We start from the raw sequence: 23,482 nt of genomic DNA, 5'->3' as shown, positions 1-23,482 counted from the left end.
AGATCTTAGATAATTAGAAAAAAAGGCTTTAAATTGCATTCATAATTCCACTGTCCTTTATGAACTGTTTATGACTTTATGTTGTTCATTTTGGTGTGTTTCTCTCTGCAGAGCACTTCCAGCTCTTCTGGATTCAGATGAGGTTAGTAATCAAATCATGTGCATAAACTGTGAGTCTAACGATTTAATAAGGAATCATAGGTCCTTTGTTCAGAGGAATTTTATTTGACTCAGTAATGCCCTGAAGAACTATAGTTGGTATAGTTGAAAAAGGATGAGAATAGAAATACTAAGATGAGAACCCAAATATTCAAGAATGGTTTCCTTTCTATACATGTCCCCTATTTCTTTTCCTAAGTTATATGGTCAGACTTGAAGACATGTCTTTCGTTCTGAATATTAGGTTATTCTGGGCTCTCTTGATTTTAGAAAGCCCTTTGAAAGCATCTGCCTGATTCTAACTCATTGTTTTGGATTGGCTGCGAAAAAACGATTTGTTCATTTCCCACTGACCTGCTGTATGGTGTGGCACACAATATCAAATTCCTTGGCAGTTCTGTGCATTGAAATAACTGAGAACTCTATGATACAGAATTAAACTTACCTTTCTTTGTAACACTTTGCTGTCTTTGGTGTATTCTGCAGTTCCCAGATCTCCCTCTTGAGGGCTTCTGATAATAGTTTGCCCTCAGGGCTTCCCTGTGACTTTAGCTCTCCAGCCACCACTATATTTCAGGCGGAAGAGGCTGAGTTTGTAAAACCCCGTTGGGCCGCTCATGGCGATACAGGTTTATTATAGTATTTTTGGTGGTATTGACTTTACCCATCCGTTCATATTTCCCTGTGTGAAAACCTTTCTAGAACTGAATAAGAACTTAAATGAATTATAAGAGAAACAAGTTTTAAAGGACCAGGAATCAAAATGGCATCAGATTCTTCAGCCTCAACTTTGGAAGCTAGATCATAATAGAACAATGTCTTTGAATTGTGAGGAAAATTATTTTCAACCTAGAATTGTACATTCAACTAAACTGTTGATATGAGGGTAAAATAAAGATGTTTTTAGTCATGCAGGAAGTAAAACAATTAACATCCTATGTGTGCTTTCTCAGAAAAGTAGTAGAAAATGTTCTTTACAAAATGAGAGAACTAAAAAGGGAAAGACTTGGGATCCAGGAAATAAGGGGTCCAACAGAGAGACAAGGATAAACTCCTAGGATGATGATATAAGAAACTCTGAGAGTGATAGCTGGGCAACAGTCTTGGAGGGCATCCAGTCCACAATGGAGCAGACCAGAGAGCTTCAGGGGGAGTAGTTCTAAGAAAAAAAGTGAAAAGGATAGATTAGCTGATGTAATTGATCATACTGAAAAAACTTTACAGTTCTGTCAGAGTTCAGTATATAAATTGGTGATATGTACTTCTAGCAAATGAAGCAAAACAAAAATCAAAAATATTAACTCTAAGGTAAACAAATTACATAAGAAAAGAAATTTAATGGTAGCACATTAATTTTCTTAATTGAAATAGCATACTATAAATGCTATTTTTTTTTTTTTAGATTTAATTTATTTGAAAGCGTGAGAGCGAGTGTGTTCGTGAGCATGAGTGGGGGGAGGCGCAGAGGGAGAGAGAAAAGCAGACTCCCCACTGAGCACGGAGCCCAACATGGGGCTCAATTCCAGGACCTGGGATCATGACCTGATTGGAAGGCAGACGCTTAACCTGCTGAGCTACCCAGGGACCCCTAAGTACTATTTTCTAATCAGACATAATTTTTAACATGCTTTTTAGTTTTAAATTTTTTTAGATTTATTTATTTTTAGAAAGACAGAGCATGAGTCGGGAGAGGGGCTGAGGGAGAGAGAATCTCCAGCAGATTCCCCACTGAGCACAAAATCTGACGTGGGGCTCAGTCTCGTGACCCTGAGATCATGATCAGAGCCAAAACCAAGAATTAGATGCTCAACAGACTGCCCCTCAACATGCTTTTTAAAAAAATTATGAAAATACTTAAAATCCACCATCCTAATAATTCTCAAGTGCAAAGTGTTAATTATATGCACAGCGTTGTACAATAGATCTCTAGAGCTTTTTTAATCAAATGTAATTTTAATGAATATGTAATATTTCATTATAAGGATATACCATAATTTTGTTTATGCAGTAATATATTTTTAGACATTTAATTCTTTCTACTATTTTGTCAAAATTTTGAGTTTTGCGGTAATATTTCTGGCTAAATCTTTGTCCAGATCCTTGACTTTTTCTTCAAGTTAAATTCTTGAATCAGAGGAGCTACACATTTTCATTAAACTTTCTAAGTAGGTATTTATTTATTCATCATCTTTGACTCAAAAATACACAGTTCTTTTGATCTGTGGTTCAGTGTCCACAAACCTAGAGATTTTGATTCAGTTAACTTGGGTTGGGCCTGAACATCTGTATGTTTCAAAATCTTCATAGATAGGAACCATTTCTTTCTTTCTCTTTCTTTCTTTCTTTCTCTTTCTTTCTTTCTCTTTCTTTCTTTTCTTTCTTTCCCTTTCTTTCTTTCTTTCTTTCTTTCTTTCTTTCTTTCTTTCTTTTCTTCTTTTTCTCTCTTTTCTTTCTTTTTGACAGTGCAGGTAGGGTGGGGTGGCAAGAGAGAGAGGGAGAGAGAGAATCCTAAGCAGACATCACACCCAGTGCGGAGCCTGAAGAGCCAAAATTAAGAGTTGGATGCTTAGCCAGCTGAGCCACCCAGGCGGCCCAGTTAGGAACCATTTCTAACTATTTAATGGACATAAGCAAAAGTACTTGTGGGAAATGTCTGTGTGTTTCATCTTCGTAGAAGATACTTGGAATGTAGACCATTTAAAATGCTTAGAAAAAACTTTTTCTTTTTTCCTTAGGAACGAATGATCACACACTTTGAAAGGTCCAAAATGGAGTAAAAAAAATGGGAAGATGTGCAGTTGAAGATGGGCAGTATCTGGGAAGAGATCAGCTTCTGTGTTAATCTTCTACGCTCCTCCATGGAATTAAAGGAGGCAGTGAAACCTGATCTGTTCCTTGACCTTTGTGCGTTGGAGCTGGTGAGAGATGTCGGAAGAAGGAGAACATCTTACTGAAAACAAGTTCATAGGATGAGAAAAATCTACAAGTGTTTTATTTACAACATTGATGCCCCTTTCCTTCCCACACCCTGACATGGATGTTTATGCAACTTATGTGTGTTGTTCCTGAGCCTTCTATAATGTTTAAATTGTTTAATCTATCAAACTAAAAAGTTTAACATCTTCTAAAGAACTATGACATCAATGCCATAATATGTAATCTCCAGGAGCAACTGCCTATAATTTTATTTATTTACATAGGTGATGGGGGAAATTGTTAATTTTTTTCCCGTTTCCTGAGAAGCCAAGGTTACATCTCGCCGAGGTAGTTTGGAGACAAAAAGAGTCCTGAGCTAAGGAGCCATGGTTCTATCGATGATTTAAAACAAAAAGAAGAGTGCGCAAGAGAGAAACCTGTTACAGTATGATTCAGATCATTTAAAAAAAATCAAGTGCAATTTTGTTTACAAATGGTGTATATTAAAGATTTTTCTATTTCAGATGTACTTTAGAGAGAAATATTAGCTTAACTCTTGACATCTGCTATTGTGACACATCCCATTGCTGGCAATGTGGTGCACACTCCAGAACTTTTAACTACTGTTTTGTAAGCCTCCAAGGGTGGCGGCATTGCGGAAGTCTAGGCGATGCTTTGTTTGCCTTCATGCCATTCACTGGGTGTTGCACTAGATGCAGAGAGGCACTCCGTCTACGTGCTTGTGACTGGGTGCCCTGCTAAAGGAACTGTAATGCGTAAGCAGGGGCTAATACGAGGGAAACAGGTCCTTCTGGCTTAACTGAAACAGTTTTTCCTGCATGAAGTAGTGTGGAGGCCCTGGACTGCTGCTCATTCTTTTAGGATTGACTGTTCTTATACCTGGTGTTGGTTTAGAGACTGTTATAAGAGACATCACAAGGTGATGGGATTCATTTGAAGCACTATATTTCTGTTTTAATGGTTTTGTCCAATTTTGCCTTCCCAAGATTTTTGTTCTACATAGAAAGTTCATGCCACTTTTTAATATAAAAAAATTTTAACAAAATTAATATATTTTCCTCATTTTTTTTTCAGACTTGCCTCTAAAGACCCTTCTTCCTCCTTAACTCTTGTTGGAATTTTCCTTCCATGGTTTTTGTTCTACATCATCTTACTGTGAAACCAGTGACCACATGACCGCAGTCTTTACTAACTCCTACAATAGTGACAGTGTTTGCATTGATTTAACATCTCTCTATAGCTGTTTGCTGTGGTGATTTAAAAAAAAAACACACCTAGGCAATATCTCTAAGGAACGATATGAAGAACTGACTATAGTCTCAGGTTAACCCACTAGCAAAAGGCTAGTGGTACTATTGTGTGCCTCTGTTCTTCCATACTGAAACTTAGCAAGTGAACGATAGTTATAATGCAGCAAGATAGTTGGTCATATATTTTCTGAGGGTGGTTAGATGTTGACTTTAAGACTAGGGAAGAAATATTGTGTTAGTAAGCAGGAGTGTATAGTAAATTATGTAGACTGGGACTTGATAATTCTTTCTGCTTTCTCTTAGTGGGTTATGTCACTGTGTTTAGATATAGTGTATTATTTCTTAAAACTGGTTCAGAAGTAATTTATAGTATTATATTGCTCTGTTTAGTTCTTAGTCCTTGGGCCTGGAGCTATTAGGTATTCGGCCTTATTCCAGGACAGCAGCTGGCAATTCTAAATTTTCAAGGTATTCATTTTCTGTGGTGAAAATTAGCCACAACACTTGATGTATTTAGCAATTTTTGTATTAGTATTAACACCTTGAAAATATTTCACCGGATTATCAGAAACAGCATTTGGTAAAGATGGGACAACTATCCTAATTTACAAGTGAAGAACCTGCCATTGTATAAAAATGAAGTGAAGGAGGGGAGAATAAATAAACAAGGCCATTTTTTTTTTTTTTACTTTTTATCATAGACTCACCCCTCTTCTCATTTACATTTTTGCTTTAGACTCAAATGCTTACTTTTATGACCTACCTATTATTTCCAGTGGGGGCGGGGGGGGGGGTTGGAGTTGCCAGATTCACCTCATTATTGCAGTGGTTTTCAAATTTTAAAGTGCGTGGACTCACTTTGGGGACTTACTAAAGCACAGACTATTGAACACCCCCCCCCCCCCCCCAGATATTCTGATTCAGTAGGGCAGGAATGAGGCCTAAGACTGCATTTCTAGCAGGTTCCCAGGTGGTGGTGATGCTACTGGTCTTGGGACCACACTTTTGAGAACTACTGCCGTAGAACCACCTTTAAAAAAGGGTAAGATATTTGAACTGGTTGGGATTATAATGGTAATGCAAAAACCATTTACTGGGTGTTTAGAGTGGGTCAGGAATTGCTAAGCTCCGAAAACGCTAGGTTAGTGTGGAACACTACCATCCTTTTGCAGATAAGAAAACAAAGCCTCTGGAGATTAAACGTCACAGCCAATTTCCTAAATGGCAGATCTCCATCCGGCTAACAAGCCAAAGCCCGAATTCACTGCCTGAGACAGTTCTAAGATTCCCGACTCCCCCCCCCCCCCCACTTTTTTTTGTTAAACCCCATCGCTAGCCTGCCCTATGACGACAAGGCTCTGGATCCCGGGTGAAGGTAGGAATCCAAGCGCTAGCGAGTTCCTCGAAGGCGTGTTTGAAGCTGGGCGGAAGGGGCGGGGCTTCTGCTGCGGAAGAGGCGGGCTTAGTCCCGGAGGAAGTCCGGTGTTGATGGCTGTGTTGTCGTATGGCCTGTAGCTAGGGTCCCGGTCCAGCGTCACGGTTGGCCTTTTCACTGGGCTGGTTCTCGGCCCAGGCACGGCCCGGCCCGGCCCATTCCGATTGAGACTGCTGCAGTGACTGCTCGCCGCCATGCACGACGCCTTCGAGCCAGTGCCGATCCTAGAAAAGCTGCCTCTGCAGATCGACTGTTTGGCTGCTTGGGGTGAGCTGAGGGCCCGAGGGGCCGAGGCGGGTCTGCGCGGAAGCTGTTCCGACCTTTCACAAGGCTGGGAAAGTGGACAGGCATCTGGCTGTATGAACACCGGTCGGACGCTGTCCGAAAGACACCTGGGATGAGGGAGGGCATAGTATTGTAGACAGCGAGCGCAGTGGGACTGTTTGGGCAATCCTCAGGGACCCAGTCATTTAGGTACGTTTACTCTTGGTTTCGGTACATAGTTGAAGGTTGAGCTTTTCTCGTTAACTGTGCTCAGATTTGGCTCCTTTCCATTCCCAGTAAGTCTTCAGTTTGGAGGGGCAAGCCGTGAGGAGTTTTCAACTTGCCCGGGGCTTGAACTTGTCCAGATGATTCTGTTGTTTTCTGGATGAAAAACAACACTATTTGCGGGGGGGGGGGGGGTACTAAATGAGTTAACACCATATGCCTTTTTTCCCTTAGTGATCACTCATCGTTCACTTCTCATTACTGTAGGTAACTCACGTTGTTGTTCTAAACTCAGTCTAGCCAAGTGGTTGATTGCCTTATATTCAAAGTGCCCAAGCTACCTAACTATGTAGGTAGAAAAGCATCATTCAAGGCTGTCATGAAACCTAACCTATTAAAAACTTGTGTAACCCTCTTGAGATTGGCCAGTACAGAAAGCAGGGTCTGGCATCTCTTGTATGTTCTAGAATACAAATGGTTTCAGGGGTCTAAACCTTGACTATTAATTATGAACATTATGCTCTTAGAGTGGTTGTGTCTGATAACAGTCACCAAAGACCAAACAAACGATTTGAGTCTTTCTTGTTAATCTCCAGGTGCTAGAAATCAAGGGCCATAAAAACGTGGCTCAGAACTCTTAATCAGATCTTATACTGAGCTAGGTACCCAAACTGGGCCTGGTGGAATCTGGTGGTGGCTGGCATCTTCTGCATCATTTATGGACACTGTCACCCAGGAAATCTTGCAGAGTTCCTCACAGCCTTTTCAGTAGGGTGTTTTCACTACAGGTCTTCATGTTAATGTGCACAGTCTTGCCTCTAGCAGCCCTGGGCTTCTTTAAAATCACACCTCCACAGTAAGCAGTCCTAGTCCCTTGGGTTAAGGAGAGAATCTTGCTTCCTCCGGATATCGCAAGAAAACCTCCATTTTCTGTTATTAAATGCTCAGCCAAAAATTAAAAATAAATAGATGACAAAAGAAATTTAAAAAATGAGAGACTCGACACTGCACAAAGGGACACATTCCCCTAATTCTTCATCAAGTATGTATTAAATGCCTATATGAACCAGTTTCTCTGCTAAAGACAAGGGTAAAAGGATGAATAAGAAACAGTGCCTGTGCTCCTAGGTCACACAGTGAGGGACAAAGTTATAGGAACAGATTATGATGATACAAGATAAATGATACTGCAGGCATATGCTGCCTATTATAGAAACATGGAGGAGGGGTATCCAACTCAGCCTAGGACATGTGCTTCTGGAAAGGGTGAATGCAGCTGCTTTCCATGCTTTACTTAGCTTGCTGGAATCCTTGACTTATATCCTATGGAACTAGTAGTACATGGATCTCAGCCTCTCACCAATCCAGTTTGTCACAGTAAAGATTCCCTGTACTTGAGCTTTTCAGAAAGATAGTTTTGAAATGCTAGGTAGCTCTGTCTACCTTGATCTCCCATCCTACAGGAGAAATGCTTATTACCTTCTAGGATGCTATGGTAGGTATTGGACTACAAGAGGCTATTTACCACCTCTTGACTCATAACTGTTTTCAGATTTAAGCAGCAGTGAATATTGCTGTATCTAGTCGTTACCACTTTTATCGAAAATTCATCCAGGAACTTCCCGAAGCCAGATCATGCAGGGCCAGACAATATTCGAGAGACACCATAATCCGTCTCTTGGGACATGGAAATGAGGATACTGATGATGATGACGTCTCCCTAAACCCCAGAGCTGTAGGATCCAGCTGCCTTTTCAGCACCTTTCTATGGGTGTCTAGTGGCACGGCCATAATGGTTCTTGATCCCACTCTCCCAAAACATGCTCGTCACCCTGTATCCCACATCTCAGCAAATGACATTTCTGTTTACACACTTTGCTAATGATTTTGGAATCATTCTTCACTTCTCTTATACACCACATCCAATTCATCTTCACGATTTCTATTCTGATGAAAGCGCCACTTCTCTCATCTGAATTACTGTAGTAGTCCTCTGGCTGATCGCCCTGTGTTTGTCATTGTGCCATTTTCAGTCTTTTACCCACACAGGAAGAGTGATCCCTTAAAAACATAATCTGATCACATCTCTCCTCTACTCAGAATAAGTTCCAAAAGTGCTTTGTACATCTGACATCATCAGGCCTGTGGTTACTTCCCCTCATCTACCCCATCTGTGCTCTTACCCCTTGCTCCGTTCTACTAGTCACACCGTCTTCCTTGTTCCATAACACACAAAGCACGTACCTACCTTGGGGTTTCTGCACTTGTTCTTTTCCTCTGCCTGGCACTCTCTGGCTCTAAATATTACATGGCTCATTCCTCATTTCCTTCAGGTGTCTGCTGAAATGTCACATAAATCAGCAAGACCTTCCCTGACGATGCTATATGAAAGACAAGGTGCTATTCTCTTACTCAGCCTTATCTTTCTTCTTGTCATGTATTGCCCCTAACGCTATTTTATGTTCTATTATTGTCTCTCTCCATATTAGAATATAAATTCCTTCAGAGCAGGAACTTTGTTTTGTACATTGCTTTATTTGTAGTTCCTAGAATAGTTCCTTATAATGGGTATTCGTTGAATCTTCCTGTTGAATGAATGAATGAATGAATGAATGAATGAATGAATGAATAAATGATGATGTTAATAGTAATAGCTTCCATTTATTGAGTACTAATCTTTATTAAACTTTTATGGAATAATAAATAACTCCATTTTGCAGAGGAATAACCTGAGAATTTAAGTAACTTTTCCAAGGTTACATATCCAGTAAATCATGTCTGAATCTGGATGCTGGTTCCCAAACTTTAATATATATTCAGAATCTGTAAAAAAAAAAAAAAAAAAAAAATGCAGATGCATGTACGTATGTGTATCTCTATGTGTGTCTACACAATTATTCTCTTTTCCAAAGAAACATTAGGATCAAAAGGACTAAGGTGGTTGCCTGTAGCAGAGGGAGAAAACAGGGAGAGTGGACAAGGATGGAAGCTAGACTTCCCACAGTTTTAGCATTGAAACTACATAAATGCATCATATAGTTTAAAAATTGAATTTAAAAAATGCATATATCAGGTCACCACTGCGGAATTACTGTGTCAGAATCTCTGGGAACAGCACTCAGGAATGTGCATTTTTCATAAGTTCAGGTGATTCTGGTGCAGCTAAACAGGCTTATGCTTTGAGGAACACTGTTCTTTGCCCTATGACCCCAAAAAGGGAAATGACCGCTATCTTTTTCATTTCTGTATTCCTTGCAGTGGCCAGCATTGGGCCAGGAATGGAATTGTTTATCACATGAGCTTGGACTAGGTTGTACTGTTGGACGGAGCTTCCTTAGGGTAATTATGAGCAAGATGGCCCAGCACTTACTCACTTTGCAGGAGGGATAAAGTCCAACCTTGTGGCTCAGAATTAGGCTGTCAGGAGTTTTCTAGGGCTGATTCACATTTGTTCATGTATGTGTCACCCATAGACTACACCATTTTTGTGGTGTGTCCCACCTTCTGATTTGCTGTATTGGATCTCAGAAGGGACTTTCTACCCCATTCTGTGTCTGCTCTGCAAGCCTCTCATTTTCTGTGTTTTGCATCCGTGATGCAATGTCATGTCATAGATGACATGTCATAGAATGTGGAGGCCCAACATGGGTCAGGTCCTCTGGTCACCTGAACCCCCACTGAGTTTTTTAATTAATTTTTTTTTCCTCAAAAATTTTATTTATTTATTTGAGAGAGAGAGAGCAGGAGTGGGGTGAGGGGCAGATGGAGAAGCAGGCTCTCCGCTGAGCAGGGAGCCCAGTGCGGGGCTTGATCCCGGGACTCCAGGATCATGACCCAAGCTGAAGGCAGACGCTTAACCGACTGAGCCACCCAGGCGCCACCGCCCTCCCTGCCCTGATTTCTCTAACCAAATCAAGCCTCTTCAAGGTCGTGTGCCATTAGTGCATCTGTTTTTACCCTTTCGAGTGTGAGGATTAGGACTGTGTGTGTGGTGCTTTTACTATTTAAAGGAAAGTTGTTACAATACTTTACATGTATGATAAATGCATTTTTCCCTCAGCACCTTCAAATGATAATGTGAAGAGGGTTAAATAAAACCCTCAATTAAAATTTTTTTAATTTTAATGAATTTGTCTGATTCTGTTTCCTGACCAATAGACATTTGGTAAGAAATATCTATTGGCAAGTAAACATTTCAATAAAATTGGAAAGTAGACCCTTGAGTGTTGTGCTTATGATGTGACGTCATATTTTGGTAGTGCCGCTTCATGAGGATTTAAGCCCCAGTGTGACAGTATCACAGATGTGCTCTAAGGTAACCTACAGCGAATGTGGAAGGACACATAGTGAGACCAGTTGAGGCCTTCACAGGGGTCCCTGGAGGGACTGGGATATGGCTGTTGCAAGGTACCTTGTAGAGGTAAAATTGATAACGTTTTCCAGACCTGAGTGTAAGATAATGAAGCTGTAAAAAGAGATAAAGAAAAACAGAAGTTGGTGGGAATTTGGGGAGCAGAGTAGGGAGGGAAGGATGGGGAAGATGGTGAATATTTTTTTGGCCTTTTGGTTATAAATTTTTATGTATGTTATAAGTGAATTCAAAAAAATTTCTACCTCATTTATATATGAAATAGCAGGAGGTGTCCTAAAAATCAACTTCAGTAATACCAGTTGCTCAATAAAGTAGTATCTATAAGTAGAATTCTAAGCACAGTATCTTTTACAAAGCAAGCATCGTGAACTTGTTTCTTTTGTTTTCTGTGTTCTGCTCCAACATAAATTTTCAACATTCCTTTAGAGCTAGTGTTACTACTGATTTCTCTTATCACACACACTATCTTTCTGTGTCCTGCCTTTGCTTTCAAACACAAAAGAAGTCAGAATCACTTTATTTTTCTGGAAGACTAAGGACATCAACCTGGAAAAATGTTCCTGATGTGGCTTCTGACCTGTTTTGATAAATACAACCAGTGCCTTTCAGACAACCTCTGGCCAACACCCATTCTTTTGATATAGGATGCCTTAGTAATTGCCTCACAGCCTGTGGTTATGTCCTGATGCTTCTGCACACATCTTCCTACATGTATGACTCTGGACAAATTACTTAACCCCTAGGCCTCACCTTCCTCATCTGTAAAATGGGGATATATAAGAGGGACAGACCTCAAAGGATAGTTGTGAGGATTAATGAAGTAACATGGTATGTGCTTAGCATTTCCTGGAGCACAATGCATGCTCAATGAAGTTTATCAGTTTGTACCACTATCCAATATCAAGAGAGTTTACGCAAGGAATGAATGACCTTTTACAATATCCAAAAGCTGAGGAAGTTTCTGTACATGCTTAACGTCCCTTAATGGGTTAATATAGATCTGTCAGGGTAATTATTTAAACCCTTTTTGGAGCCTCTTTTAGCATAGACAGGCCAGCGTCTCCCAAAATGCAGTCCTTGAAACAGCATTAGCATCACCTGGGAACTTGTTAGAAATGGACATTTTCAGGCCCATTTCGAGACCTACTGAATCAGAAACTGAGGGCAGGGCCCAGCAGTCTGTTTTAACAAATCCTCTCATAATTCTGATACATATGAAAGAACCACTGGCCTAGACCTTTTCTTTAAAAAAATAAGAGCTTTATTGAGATGTAATTCACCTACCACACAGTTCACCCAGTTAAAGTGTACAGTTAAGTGGGTTTTAGTACATTCACAGAATTGTGCGAGTATCGCTACAGTCATTTTTAGAACATTTTCATCACCCTAAAAAAAAAAACCCATACCCCCATTTTCCTGTAAACCCACCAGCCTTAGGTGGCCACTAATCTTTTTGTCTCTATGGATTTGGCTATTCTGGTTTTTCATATAAATAGAGTCTATCATAGACTATGTAGCCTTTTTTGTCTGGCTTCTTACGTTTAGCATGTATCAGCACTTCATTAATGGCTGGCTAATATTCCATTGTATGGATTTGCCACATTTTGTTTATCCATTCATCAGTTCATGTACTTGCACGCAAAAGGTAGATTGGGCTGTTACCGATGCTTCCGCTTTGAACATTTGTGTACAAGTTTTTGTGTGGGCATATGTTTTCATTTCTCTTCTGTATATGCCCAGGGGTAGAATTGCTCGGTCATATGATAGGTCTATGTATAATCTTTTGAGGAACTGCCAGACTGTTTTCCAGAGTGACCACACCATTTTATATTCCTGCCAACAATGTGTGAGGGTTCCAATTTCTTCACATCTTTGTCAACACTTGTTTTTGTCTGCTACGTCATCTTTTAAGATAATGAATTCTGTGAACTTAATATCCATGGCACTACTTAGTTTCCCTAAAGTAAAAGCATTAAACCTTTAAAGGATGCCTTTTAGTTCTGTTTCTGGTATTAGTTACCTAGTTTCGTGTTTACACTATCCATTTTATAAATTTTCATCCTATTCTTGGTCAGTTTAATTTTGAGACACTGAAAGCAGGGACATATTATATTCTCTAATATGTCGGTAATGACACTTTTTCGATGGATTGGTTCTCAAACATTTCTTGAATATAAATATTCCTTAGCTTTGCGAAACACCTGCTATCAAAAGCAGCTCATTTTCTTGACCCTTCAATTTCTGATTACAAACCCCAGCTCAAGAAATACGGTTTTAACTAAAGCTGATTGACCTTTCTCACTGCTTTTTTTCCAGAGGAATGGCTGCTTGTTGGCACCAAACAAGGACATCTTCTTCTCTATAGGATCCGGAAGGATGCTGGTAAGTGGCAGCTCTCCAGTATCAAGAGAGAGGTGACTTACTACTCATGCAAAAAATTGTGATAGTCCACTAATATATAACTGTGAAATCAGTGATTTCTGGCTCATTAAAAATGATTGGGGTTGAGGGTAGTACAGTGGGAAAGTGGGGAGAAGCATGAGAAAATCTCTAGGGGTTTTTTTTTTTTTTCAGACTCTATCTTCCTACCTGATCTGGTAGGTGGGGTTGAGTGTTCCTCCCCTCCTTGCTTCTAGGAGACTCATTGTCCGAAGTAAGAAATATTACTGATGGGAATAAGATTTTTGTGTGAATGATGTGGTAGTAGGAAACAAAATTAGGAACCATTGATTTAAAAGTTTTGTTAACTTGTGGGGGGTGGACTAGGAGAGAGGAGGCCTGGGTTTGAACCCAGCTTTCCTTCTCCTTGGCCAAATGACTGAGTAGGTCCTTTCCAATGTCATTTTCCTCTTTTATAAACTGTCTCACAGAATTGTTGGAGTCAGATGCAAGGATTTTGAAAAGTAAAGCTCTGCTCAAATGTGACTTCTTCAGTAAAAACGTAGAATAATAACTAAAGTTTTTGAAATTTATTTTGTTAGGGTTTCCTCTGTTGGGGAAGAAAAAGCACCTCACTCTGTTTTCCTGATTTTATATCTTTGTTCTCTTTATGGAAAATTGATGTGTTTGGATAATATACCTTGGAGCTCCAGAGTCTGTAGAAATCTGCTGTTAATGCCAGAGTGTGTTGAACCATATGAAAGTGTTATTATTTGACTATATTAGAAAAAACTTAATTTCATGACTTTGAACCCAATTCACTTTCTGTAGTAAATAGCTTAAGGTAAGAGTCCAAATAGATACTTCCTTTTGGAACCTGGAGCAGGAGTAACATGGAAAAAACGGTGGGAATTTCCTTCTACCCATTTTAGGTTCCTTGGGTGGAAAGATGTAAATTGGACTGACAAAAGACAGATTAACAAGAGAAAAACAAGCAAGTGTATTAACATGTGTATTATACATACACATGGGAGCACTCAGTGCTGGATAACTCAAAGGGGTGGTTGGAATTTGGGCTTGTATAACATCTTAACAGATGAACAACAAATTTTTAGAGAGGTGATAAGACAAAGGAAAAGGACTTCAAGTTCCTAAGATGGCAAATTGTTAGAAGGCAGACACATGGGGGAATTAATGGAATAAGGATGAGTAAGTAAAGTTTGTTAGCACATTGCTCGGCTGTCCTCTCTGGGCTGATGAGGGTCTAGAGCTGTCTCCGCTGATGAAATTCTGTCCCTGGTAGAGAGGGGAGGAGGGACACCTTTGCAAATATATGTTCTGTTTTTAGGCAAATTAGAGGGACGGAGAGAGTCTGTCTTTATCTGCTTCCTCTCAGTTGCCTTCAGCTGAAAATAATCCTTATCCCAAAGTGGCATATTTTGGGGTGGCCTATTCTGCTACCCATCACCAGTGAAATAGGGAAAGAGGGAGGCATCCAGTCAGAAGAGAAACCAGAAGTCAAAGCAGAGGGTGTATTTTGTTCCTAAGTTTTTCAACTTTCCTTTAAATCAGGGGTCAGTAAACTTGTTCCAGAAAGGGCCAAAAAATAAATAAGTTAGGCTTTGTAAGCTCTGAGATCTCTGTTGTGACTACCAGCTTTGCTATTTTAGCAAAAAACAACCATAGACTGCATGCAAAGGAGTGGCGTGGCTGTGTTCCAACCAAACTTTATTTATAAAGACATGTCGAGGGCTGGATTTGGCCCTGGGGCAGTACTTTGCTTGCCCTGGCTGTAAATTTTTAGTTCTCAGGGCCAGAATAGTTCCATTCTGTGACACCTGTTAGACTATAATTTTTAAAATTAAGCTTGCCTTGGATTTGTTTCAGCATTTGACAATCATGATTTGATGTCCACCGTAGGCTCAGATGCTGTGCAGGGCAGGGAGATAAGAGAGCTTAATATTCTTTCCCCCAGCACATAAGCAGTTCTTTGTAGCATCAAATACTCAATACTATGGTAAATTGATTTGTTTGATAGGTCATTGTTATATAAATGGTAGGGAATTGAAAACTAGACTATAAGAGTAAATCTCAACAGAATATAGACTCAAATTGGTAATATTAATGCTAATCTGACTTGGAACCCTGGTGGTGATTGGTCCATGCCCTGTGATGAGTTCACCATGTGACTTTTGAGACGTTAATTCCTGGGGCTCAATTTCTGCATAGGTAACTTGAGTAGCAGTGCCACCTGCCTTAGACAATTGGGAATCAAACTCTGAGTGGAAACTTGACTTCTCCCTCTACCCTTAGAGAACAGTTCAGTTCTGCCTCAGCTCTCGCCTATTTATGGCCCGAAATAGAAATAGACTTGGGCCTCCATGAATCAGCCATGGAACTAACTTGGTTTCTAAGTTTGAGATATTCCAAACCTAAATAGGGCTGCAACCAGACTGTCTTTCTGGGGAAAGGGAGAGGGTGATAAGATGTCATGGAGAGACTGGAATTAAGCGGATCTGGGATCAGATATGAGTCATCTTTGAACTCGGAAAAACCTCTAGGCCTCATTCTACTCCTATCTTAAATAGAGGCGTTAGATAAGCTCACATCACATGTCTTAACAACTTCAGGTTTACTTCAGTGGTGCCGTCACCTTAGAGCAATCGTTCTCAAAGTGCAGTCTGTAGACCCCAAGGGGTCCCCAGGATCCTTTCAGAAGGTTTACTGGGTCAAAACTAAGTTCACAGTCACACTAAACCATTTTTTCACTGACATTTATTGACCTTTGTACTGTTGATACAGAACTGGTGGTAGCTAGAACTGCTGGCCCTTAGCATAAGTTCAGGGTAGTGGTGAGCGAGCTTGTTGGTACGGAACTGTTCTAGTAGTCGTTGTGTTGTTTTCCAGCTCGCTTTCACTGTGGTTTTTGTTTTTTTTAAATCAAGTTTCACCTAAGGATATTCTTCGTGTGGCAATAAAAATTATTTTATTATATCTTGATCTTTGACAACACTTCCTTTTAATAATCTCTGATGTAGTGAGAAGTGCCATGTGCCAAGGTATGAAGCACAGTGGCTGTCTTGAGAAAAAGTACTTGTTTGAGTTATGAGCTGAACTGGCCACTTTTTTCATGGAGCATCATTTTTGCTTAAAAGAATGACTGATAGACTGGTTTTGCACACCGTTTGGATGTTTGGTACATGTTTCTTAAAAAATGAACAAAGGAATCTGTCATTTAAAAAAAAAAAACGACTGGAAGTATAAGCTGCCAACAGTCAGGCTGGGGCTTTCAGTAGAATATTAGAATTGTGGAAAAACTGTATCTACCCCCATGAGCTCAGTAGCTTCTCAATACTTTTCTGATGACATCGGAGGTGATAATGAGTATGACTTTGTGTGTGTGTGTGTGTGTGTGTGTGTGTGTGTGTGTATAAAATCTCCTATAACAAAATGTGCTAACATTTGGAAAATCTGTGTAACTGAACAGTATTTTCCAGTGCATGAAGTTTCTAAATCATGCATGAGTAAAAGATCCATTTAAAGTGTAAGACAGGGGGCACCTGGGTGGCTTAGTCAGTCAAGTGTCTGACTCTTGATTTCAGCTCAGGTCTTGATCTCAGGGTCGTGAGTTCAAGCCCCATCTTGGGCTCCATGCTGGGTGTGCAGCCTACTTGAAATAAATAAATAAAGTATAAGATAGACTAATTGACTTTAATTTGACAGAAAGTTTCATTAATAGGTTTCAGATTCCACATTGTAAGAAACTCCCATTTGTCAAGTTTTCATATGGTATCAAAGAAGAAGATGGACAATTATCTGAAAAAGCTTTAAAATATTCCTCCATTTTCCAACTCTGTGTCCATGTAAGGACAGATTTTTGTCATATCCTTCAATCAAAACAGTGTATCAAAATATTGAGGGCAGAAGTAGATGTGAGAGTCCACCATCTTCTATTAAGCCAGGCATTAAAGAGATTTACAGAAATGTAAAACAATGCATTTTTTTTTAATTTGGAGAAATTGTTATTCATTAAAATGTTGTTTATGCCAACATGTAATGGGCTTACTACTAATATTTAAAAATGAGTTAATAAATACACATTTTTAAAATTTCTCAGTCTTAATTTCTACTCTGGTATACATTGATAACTACAACCCATGTTAAAATTTTGGGATTCTCAATAATTTTTAAGGCTGTGAAGGAGTCCTGACACCACAGAGTTTGAGAACCTCAGTCCTAGATAATTCTGCTTATGAAGAGAGTTGTTGGAAGTAATAATAAAGCCCTTTCCAAATATAGAACTCTTTATCAAGCAGGAAGTGGCTGAAATTTTTTTTTCTTCTGAAATATAATGGCAGAATACAGGGCACGTTTCTGAATCTCCCGCAACTCCAGAGTCCCTTCATCTCCTCTTCCGAGGGACATGTGGAAGAAGTAAGACCAGCTTTGGCGGCATGGGCCCTTGTGGCTGCCTCGGAGAGGCTCCACTGACTGGGCCATGGACCCCACTAGCTATGGGGAGCAGCTCGCGGTCAGCGGTATGAACAGTCTCTTCACAAGCTGGGACGCAGGTAGTAGGGTGTAGTCTCGGCACACGGGCTTTACAGTCGGCCCTGACTTTGCTTCTGGGCTGTCTCTCACTGCTACCTGCCTGCTTCACCTGTCAGATCCCTCACATACGAAATTGGAATAATAATATCTACTTCTTGAGGGGCAGTTGTGAGGTTATAGGAAATACATATCAATTTTTAAACACAGAACGCTGCACCTAGTTATTGCTTAGTTTATGATAGCTGCTGTAATTATTATGATCATTATTCTCTTTTTGACCTTTTGGTGACTTTTGAGGCTGAATGTTTTTGTCATCCGCACAAGGCTGGCATCACATGTTTTTATGGTGTGTAACTTCCTTCCTTTTCTGTAACAGTGCCAACCGACGTGGCGTCTCCTGAGAGCAGCGGGAAGTGTAGAGGCATTGAACTGCTTTAGGCGAGGGGATAGTGTTGAGTGTTTGCTCTGTCCTGTGATGCAGGACGTAGGGGCGCTGCTGGGATTTAGTTGGTCTAGCTCTAAGGATGCTTCAGGCTGGGTTTCATTGCTTGGGCTCTTCTATTTGACTGGCACTTTTTACAGACACTTAGCCAAGGTACTATTTTGTAGGATCAGACCTTCAGACTCACAAGTACCTGGGCAGCTTCAGTGAGCTTCTGCGGTATGATTCTTTCTGCTAATGCCAAGTGAAGGTGCATGAAACCCTCTGTTCTAAAATTGGAGTGGAAAGCAACTTCCTGTACTCAGTGAAGACAGCTGTCTAGGGTAGATCTCCAACTTCCAGTCTTTTAGGAATTTTTAGATTCCTGTAGGAGAGCCGTGTGCAGCAGCAGTTTTTGTTGTGGTTATTTTTACATGTTTGGAACCGCGAATGTTTGTTTCTTTTCCATAGGTTGCAACAGGTTTGAAGTGACACTAGAGAAATCCAATAAAAACTTCTCCAAAAAGATTCAGCAGGTAGGCACTGATGGTGGTCACTACAAGAATATTTGACTTCTATGAGACCCCTTCAAAGCTGGAACTTTGATAACATTATTTATTAACTCTGAATCCTCTGCTGTCTGTTCTCGCATTTATGCAGGGATCTGGGTTCATCCATCATGTGCCTGAGATCCTCTATAATGAGCAGAAATTGCGATGGCACATAAATAGCAGTCAGATCCCTGTCATTGGCATAGACTCTTTAGTCCCTTTTTAGTACTGTACTTAAATGAACATTTGTTAAGCCTTGTTGGAAATGTTTGATTGAGTCTAATGATTTGTTCTTTTCCAGATCCATGTGGTTTCCCAGTTTAAGATTCTGGTCAGCTTGTTAGGTAAGAAAAGGGGTTGCAGTTGTATTTCCTGTGCCAAAAAACAAAAGCTGTGACCTGATTAATCACTGTTTCATGGTTAATTTGATAGACATTGAAACTGACCTGTTCCAAACCAGACACAGCAGGGTACACAGGTATTAAAGGCAATAGCATCCCTTATCAACTTGAGCTCTGTTCTCCATGGAGTGTCATTCATTCATTCATTCATTCATTCATTCATTTATGCAGTCATTGAGCAGATATTTATTGCGCCCTGCTTTAGGCATTGGAGACACCAAGTTAAATGAGTCATGGTTTCTGTCTTTGAGATTTATGTTCTGATTGTGAAGACCGAAATGACGGAAAGTAATCATGATACAGTATAAGTTACAACGGAAATCTATAGAAAATGTAGTGGATCTTAGTAATGGGAAAGACAGCAGCGTCTAGTGGATGATTAGGATTTTGGCAGGAAGAGAGAGGAAGGCAGACATTTTAAGCAGAGGCGCTGGGGTCTGGCCAGACTTAGGATGTGTGGCAGAGAGTGGCAGAGTGGCAAGAGATAGAGGAGAGACAGATCAAAACCAGACTCGTTTGAAAAGCCATAGATTCATTTGAAGGCAGCCAGCGAGGCCTTTTCTTAACAGAGGATTAGAAACTTGCCTCACGCTTTGTACTGTTCAGCCCAGGGCCCAAATGGTAGAATCATTTTAAACTGAGTTTCTAGGTGGAGAGAGAAACATTTAAAGTAACTAAATCTTCATGAGTAAACTAGATAGGAGGCTCGAGTGAAATTATTTTGCTTGCTTTCCGAGAAAAGAAATCCTTGCCATGGGATTGTACCAAATCCACAGAGGATTTCCTTTCTTCTACTGAGGCCTCCTAATGGAAGTAGCTTTGAAAGCCTATTCTTGTACAAATATTGCATCACAAACTTCCAGACTTGAGAAAGAGCGTAAGAGTGCTTTGGTAGTGAAAGAGCTCTTCTGCATAAGCCAGCCTGAATTTAAAGGAACAAAAGTGACCTCTCACATTTTGTAATGTAATTCTGATAACAGGCAGAATAAATCATTGTTAGTGAAACCGAAGATACATCTTCAACCAACACTTGCCGTTTGGTTCTCAGATCGTTATTTTGTGTGTGTGTGTAGAGAATTATGATAATTTATACTGTTGTTATACCTCCTTCTGAACAGAAAATAACATTTACGTCCATGACCTGTTGACATTTCAACAAATCACTACGGTTTCAAAGGCAAAGGGAGCCTCACTGTTTACATGTGACCTCCAGGTAAGCGTAGGCAAGGTGAAATTTGACTTCGTGTTTCAATAAATATGGTCTTTCTTGTATTTCCACCATTAGGTGGAAAGAGTAACATTGATATGCGAACCCAGCAGAGACTCCAGAGAAAGTTTTTGATTTTGGATTGAATTAGAGAAATTTCCCCCTTTGTATGTGGTCTGAAGGGGAGACATTTGGGTTCCCTGTGTGTGTGTGCTAATCAGAGCACCAGACATCTGTCTGGTAGGAGGCAACTAATCCACGATAAAAGCCTTTGCCCATGGACAAACCATTAGTGGGAAAATCCAGACTTAACCAGTATCACGAACATAGCTATGGAACATTAAATTGACCTTGTTCTGAACATATTATTCTATTCTTTCTCTTTAGGGTGTTTTTTTTGTCATTTGGGAAAGACATTCTTCTTATTTATGTGAATTCGTCATCCTTACAATATTCAGAATCTGCCTTACCCTCTCAGCTTTGATCACTTTTTAGGCCTTGTGGTCTACATTGACACTGCATTGTTTTATGCTTAGACATTTCTTTTCTCCTCCCTCCTTAAAGGATCGAAAGTGGCCACTGACACATGCTGATCCCTGACCAGCATGTATTGACAGCCATGAGTAAGAAACATTTAAAAAAAAAAAAAAAGGAGTAAGCGGTTAACGTAGGTGAAGGCCTGCCCTGGGATTTTCCTGTGTGAATTATGAATGTCCGAGAGATTTGCTGGGGTTGGGGTCTTTGGCTGGCAGCCCTTGGGGAGGAAGTGCTCCTCAGCCTATTGTTTCTAAGTACGTCTTAGAAAAATGGTGTTCTTCCACTCAGTTTGTCCGGCAGGGTGACTTTGTATTATAGGGGATTTTCAGATCAGTAGCCATTTCAAGGTCGAACATCTCTAATTTAGCTGTCACTCAGTTACGGAGTTATCACACGCACACCCACATTTGCTCCGGGTGTCTCTCCGCAGCACACAGAGACTGGTGAGGAGGTGCTGCGGATGTGCGTGGCTGTGAAAAAGAAGCTGCAGCTCTACTTCTGGAAGGACAGGGAATTTCATGAATTGCAGGTAAAGTCCATGGTACCTGGTCCGTGTTGGCTCACAGCTTGAAAGGCTTCCTGTTCAATAATACCGAAGGTCAGGGCCTCAGGCTTGGAGTTCTTTCCGGATGAAGGCTCTGCCATGAGTACGTGGGAGCCTATTCACGGCCACTCGTCGGAGTCTCCTAGTCTTCAGAGGCAGCGGTAATCCAGTTCGGCAACGTTTATATGGATTGGTTTATTTCAAAGTGGGTTTCACCTTTTCTAAAGGCAACTAGTCATCCAGTTCATGGGTGACTTACATTTTTGTTAAAGGTGGTTTCCTGGCCTTGAGCTTACAGACGTGTGCTTAGATGAGGGTGAGGGTGATTTTGCAGAGAGGGGGTAGAATAACAGGAAAGTCATGGGTTTTTTTGTTTTTTTTTCTTTTAACATCTTTCCATTTGAATTCTTGCTCTCTTTCTTTAGGGAGACTTTAGTGTACCAGATGTGCCCAAGTCCATGGCATGGTGCGAAAATTCTATCTGTGTGGGTTTCAAGAGAGACTACTACCTAATAAGGGTAAAACTTATTCTTTTGCATATATTATCCGTTTACCTGGGGGAGAGGATCATGTGCTTTTGAACTACAGGTCAGGAGGCTGCCTTAAGCAGTTTTGGCATAACAGGGTTTATGTTTGTATGTTTGGTTATTTTTTTATGCTTCTCAGCATCTCTACAAATAGATGTCTGATGCCAGGCAGTATCAGCTCTCAATTCTCTACAGAATGAGTTATCCACATCCTGTATCGAATTATTGGAACAGATAATTAGGGCTGCTTGCCTCCGTTCAACAGCATTACCGTGGTCTGTCATCTTAAGGCTTCAGCGCTCAGGAATTATAAACTAATTTTAGTATTAAGTATTTTTAAGACTTTGAGTTTCCTGCACCCCAAAATCTTTTAGTATATTTATTTTAAAAATTATTTTAACTTTTTTTTTTAATTTCAAAAGCCACATATCTTAATGTAAAAAATAAGGAAATATAGACAAGCAAAATAAAGGAAGTACAGATCACCCGTAATTCCTTCACTCAGGAATAATCATTGTTAACCTTTCGGTAGATGAGCTTCCACTTATTTACAAAAATAGCATGTTATACACATTGTTTTATAACCTCTTTTTCTTAACCTAAGTGGTAAATAGCCATGACGTTGGTTTTTTTTCCTCCATTATTTATACTGTATGTAGAATAGGTTGATATACCATACATTTCATAGAATAATCCAAATTTCTTAGCTTTATACCCCTCTCATATTCCAGAGTTGCCAATTCTAGAAGCCTTTCTTCTCATTTCCATTTCTCCCCACTTCTCTACTCCCCACTCTTCATTATTTATCTAGTTAATGTATTTGTTCCATATTTACGTTGTTGGAATGTCCTGATTTGATCAGCATCAGAGTTGCAGACTTGTAGAGGAGTCGCTCCTATCCCGCCGACTGATGAGCAGAGTAAGCAGCTAGGCCTGTAGGTGCTGAAAAAAGTCTGTGAGGGCTGGGGAGACAGAGCCAGAAACTGGAGAGTATAGGCTCTCATTCCCCTGACTACCTTGAATGCTGCCACCCTCTTCTTGAGGGTACAGTCTTTTGAGGGTGGGAAATCTTGGTTTCGGCCCAAGCTATTCCAAAATTACTCATTATATCAGACAGTAAAATTCATTATTTTTGATGTACAGTCTAACAGATGCTTAGAGTTGCGTAACCACCACCACAATCAAGATTCAGAGCAGTTCCATCACCCAAAAAATGCCTTTATGCTGCCCCTTTGAAGTCACCCCCTCTTCCTGTGCCCCAACTTCTAGTAATCACTGATCTGTTCTTCATCTCTTATAGTTTTGCCTTTTCCAGAATGTCATATAAATGGAATTCTACAGTATGTAGCCTTTTGAATATGGCTTCTTTCACTTAGCATAATGCATTTGACATCCGTCTGTATTGTTGTGTGTGTCATTATGTTCTTTACGCCTGAGTAGTGGTCCATGGTATGGATGTACTGCGGGCTTGTTTATACATTCATCAGTTAAAGGACAAAGTTGTTTCCAATTTTTAGCCATTATGAATAAAGCTGCTGTAAACATTTGCATACAGGTTTTGGTGTAAACATAAGTTTTCATTTCTCTTGAGCAAGTGCCTAAGGAATGGGATTATTGGGTTGTATGGTAAGTATGTGTTTAACTTTAGAAGAAGCCAACAAACAAAATGGCTGTACCATTTTGCATCCTCACCAGCAGCGAATGAGAGTTCCAGTTGCTCTG

The 23,482-nt window shown here is 40.2% G+C and overlaps 2 protein-coding genes across 8 annotated transcripts in view; both read left to right on the top strand.

The window, feature by feature from the left end:
* Positions 1–4,141, top strand: part of TMEM87A (transmembrane protein 87A) — a 42,859-nt gene extending 38,718 nt beyond the window's left edge. For 4 of the 6 annotated variants that reach the window (XM_057306269.1, XM_057306267.1, XM_057306266.1 and 1 more), the window contains one exon: positions 112–4,141. In XM_057306269.1, the coding sequence (XP_057162252.1) occupies positions 112–229 (118 nt within the window). In that variant the 3' untranslated portion in view covers positions 230–4,141. The remainder of the gene's footprint in view (positions 1–111) is intronic. The other 2 variants (XM_057306271.1, XM_057306268.1) reach the window with 1 other exon arrangement.
* Positions 4,142–5,793: 1,652 nt separating this feature from the next.
* The window catches only part of VPS39 (VPS39 subunit of HOPS complex), a 44,268-nt gene continuing 26,579 nt past the window's right edge, over positions 5,794–23,482 (top strand). Inside the window, exons 1-7 of one of the 2 annotated variants that reach the window (XM_044392455.3) lie at positions 5,794–6,048; positions 12,959–13,024; positions 18,465–18,529; positions 18,846–18,888; positions 20,064–20,158; positions 21,120–21,218; positions 21,659–21,751. In XM_044392455.3, coding sequence (XP_044248390.1) covers positions 5,976–6,048; positions 12,959–13,024; positions 18,465–18,529; positions 18,846–18,888; positions 20,064–20,158; positions 21,120–21,218; positions 21,659–21,751 — 534 coding nt within the window. In that variant the 5' untranslated portion in view covers positions 5,794–5,975. The remainder of the gene's footprint in view (positions 6,049–12,958; positions 13,025–18,464; positions 18,530–18,845; positions 18,889–20,063; positions 20,159–21,119; positions 21,219–21,658; positions 21,752–23,482) is intronic. The other variant, XM_026479939.4, reaches the window with a different exon arrangement.

The sequence above is a fragment of the Ursus arctos genome, unplaced genomic scaffold (assembly GCF_023065955.2).
Source record: "Ursus arctos isolate Adak ecotype North America unplaced genomic scaffold, UrsArc2.0 scaffold_36, whole genome shotgun sequence".
NCBI lineage: Eukaryota > Metazoa > Chordata > Mammalia > Carnivora > Ursidae > Ursus > Ursus arctos.
This window is presented reverse-complemented; position numbering and strand designations above follow the sequence as displayed.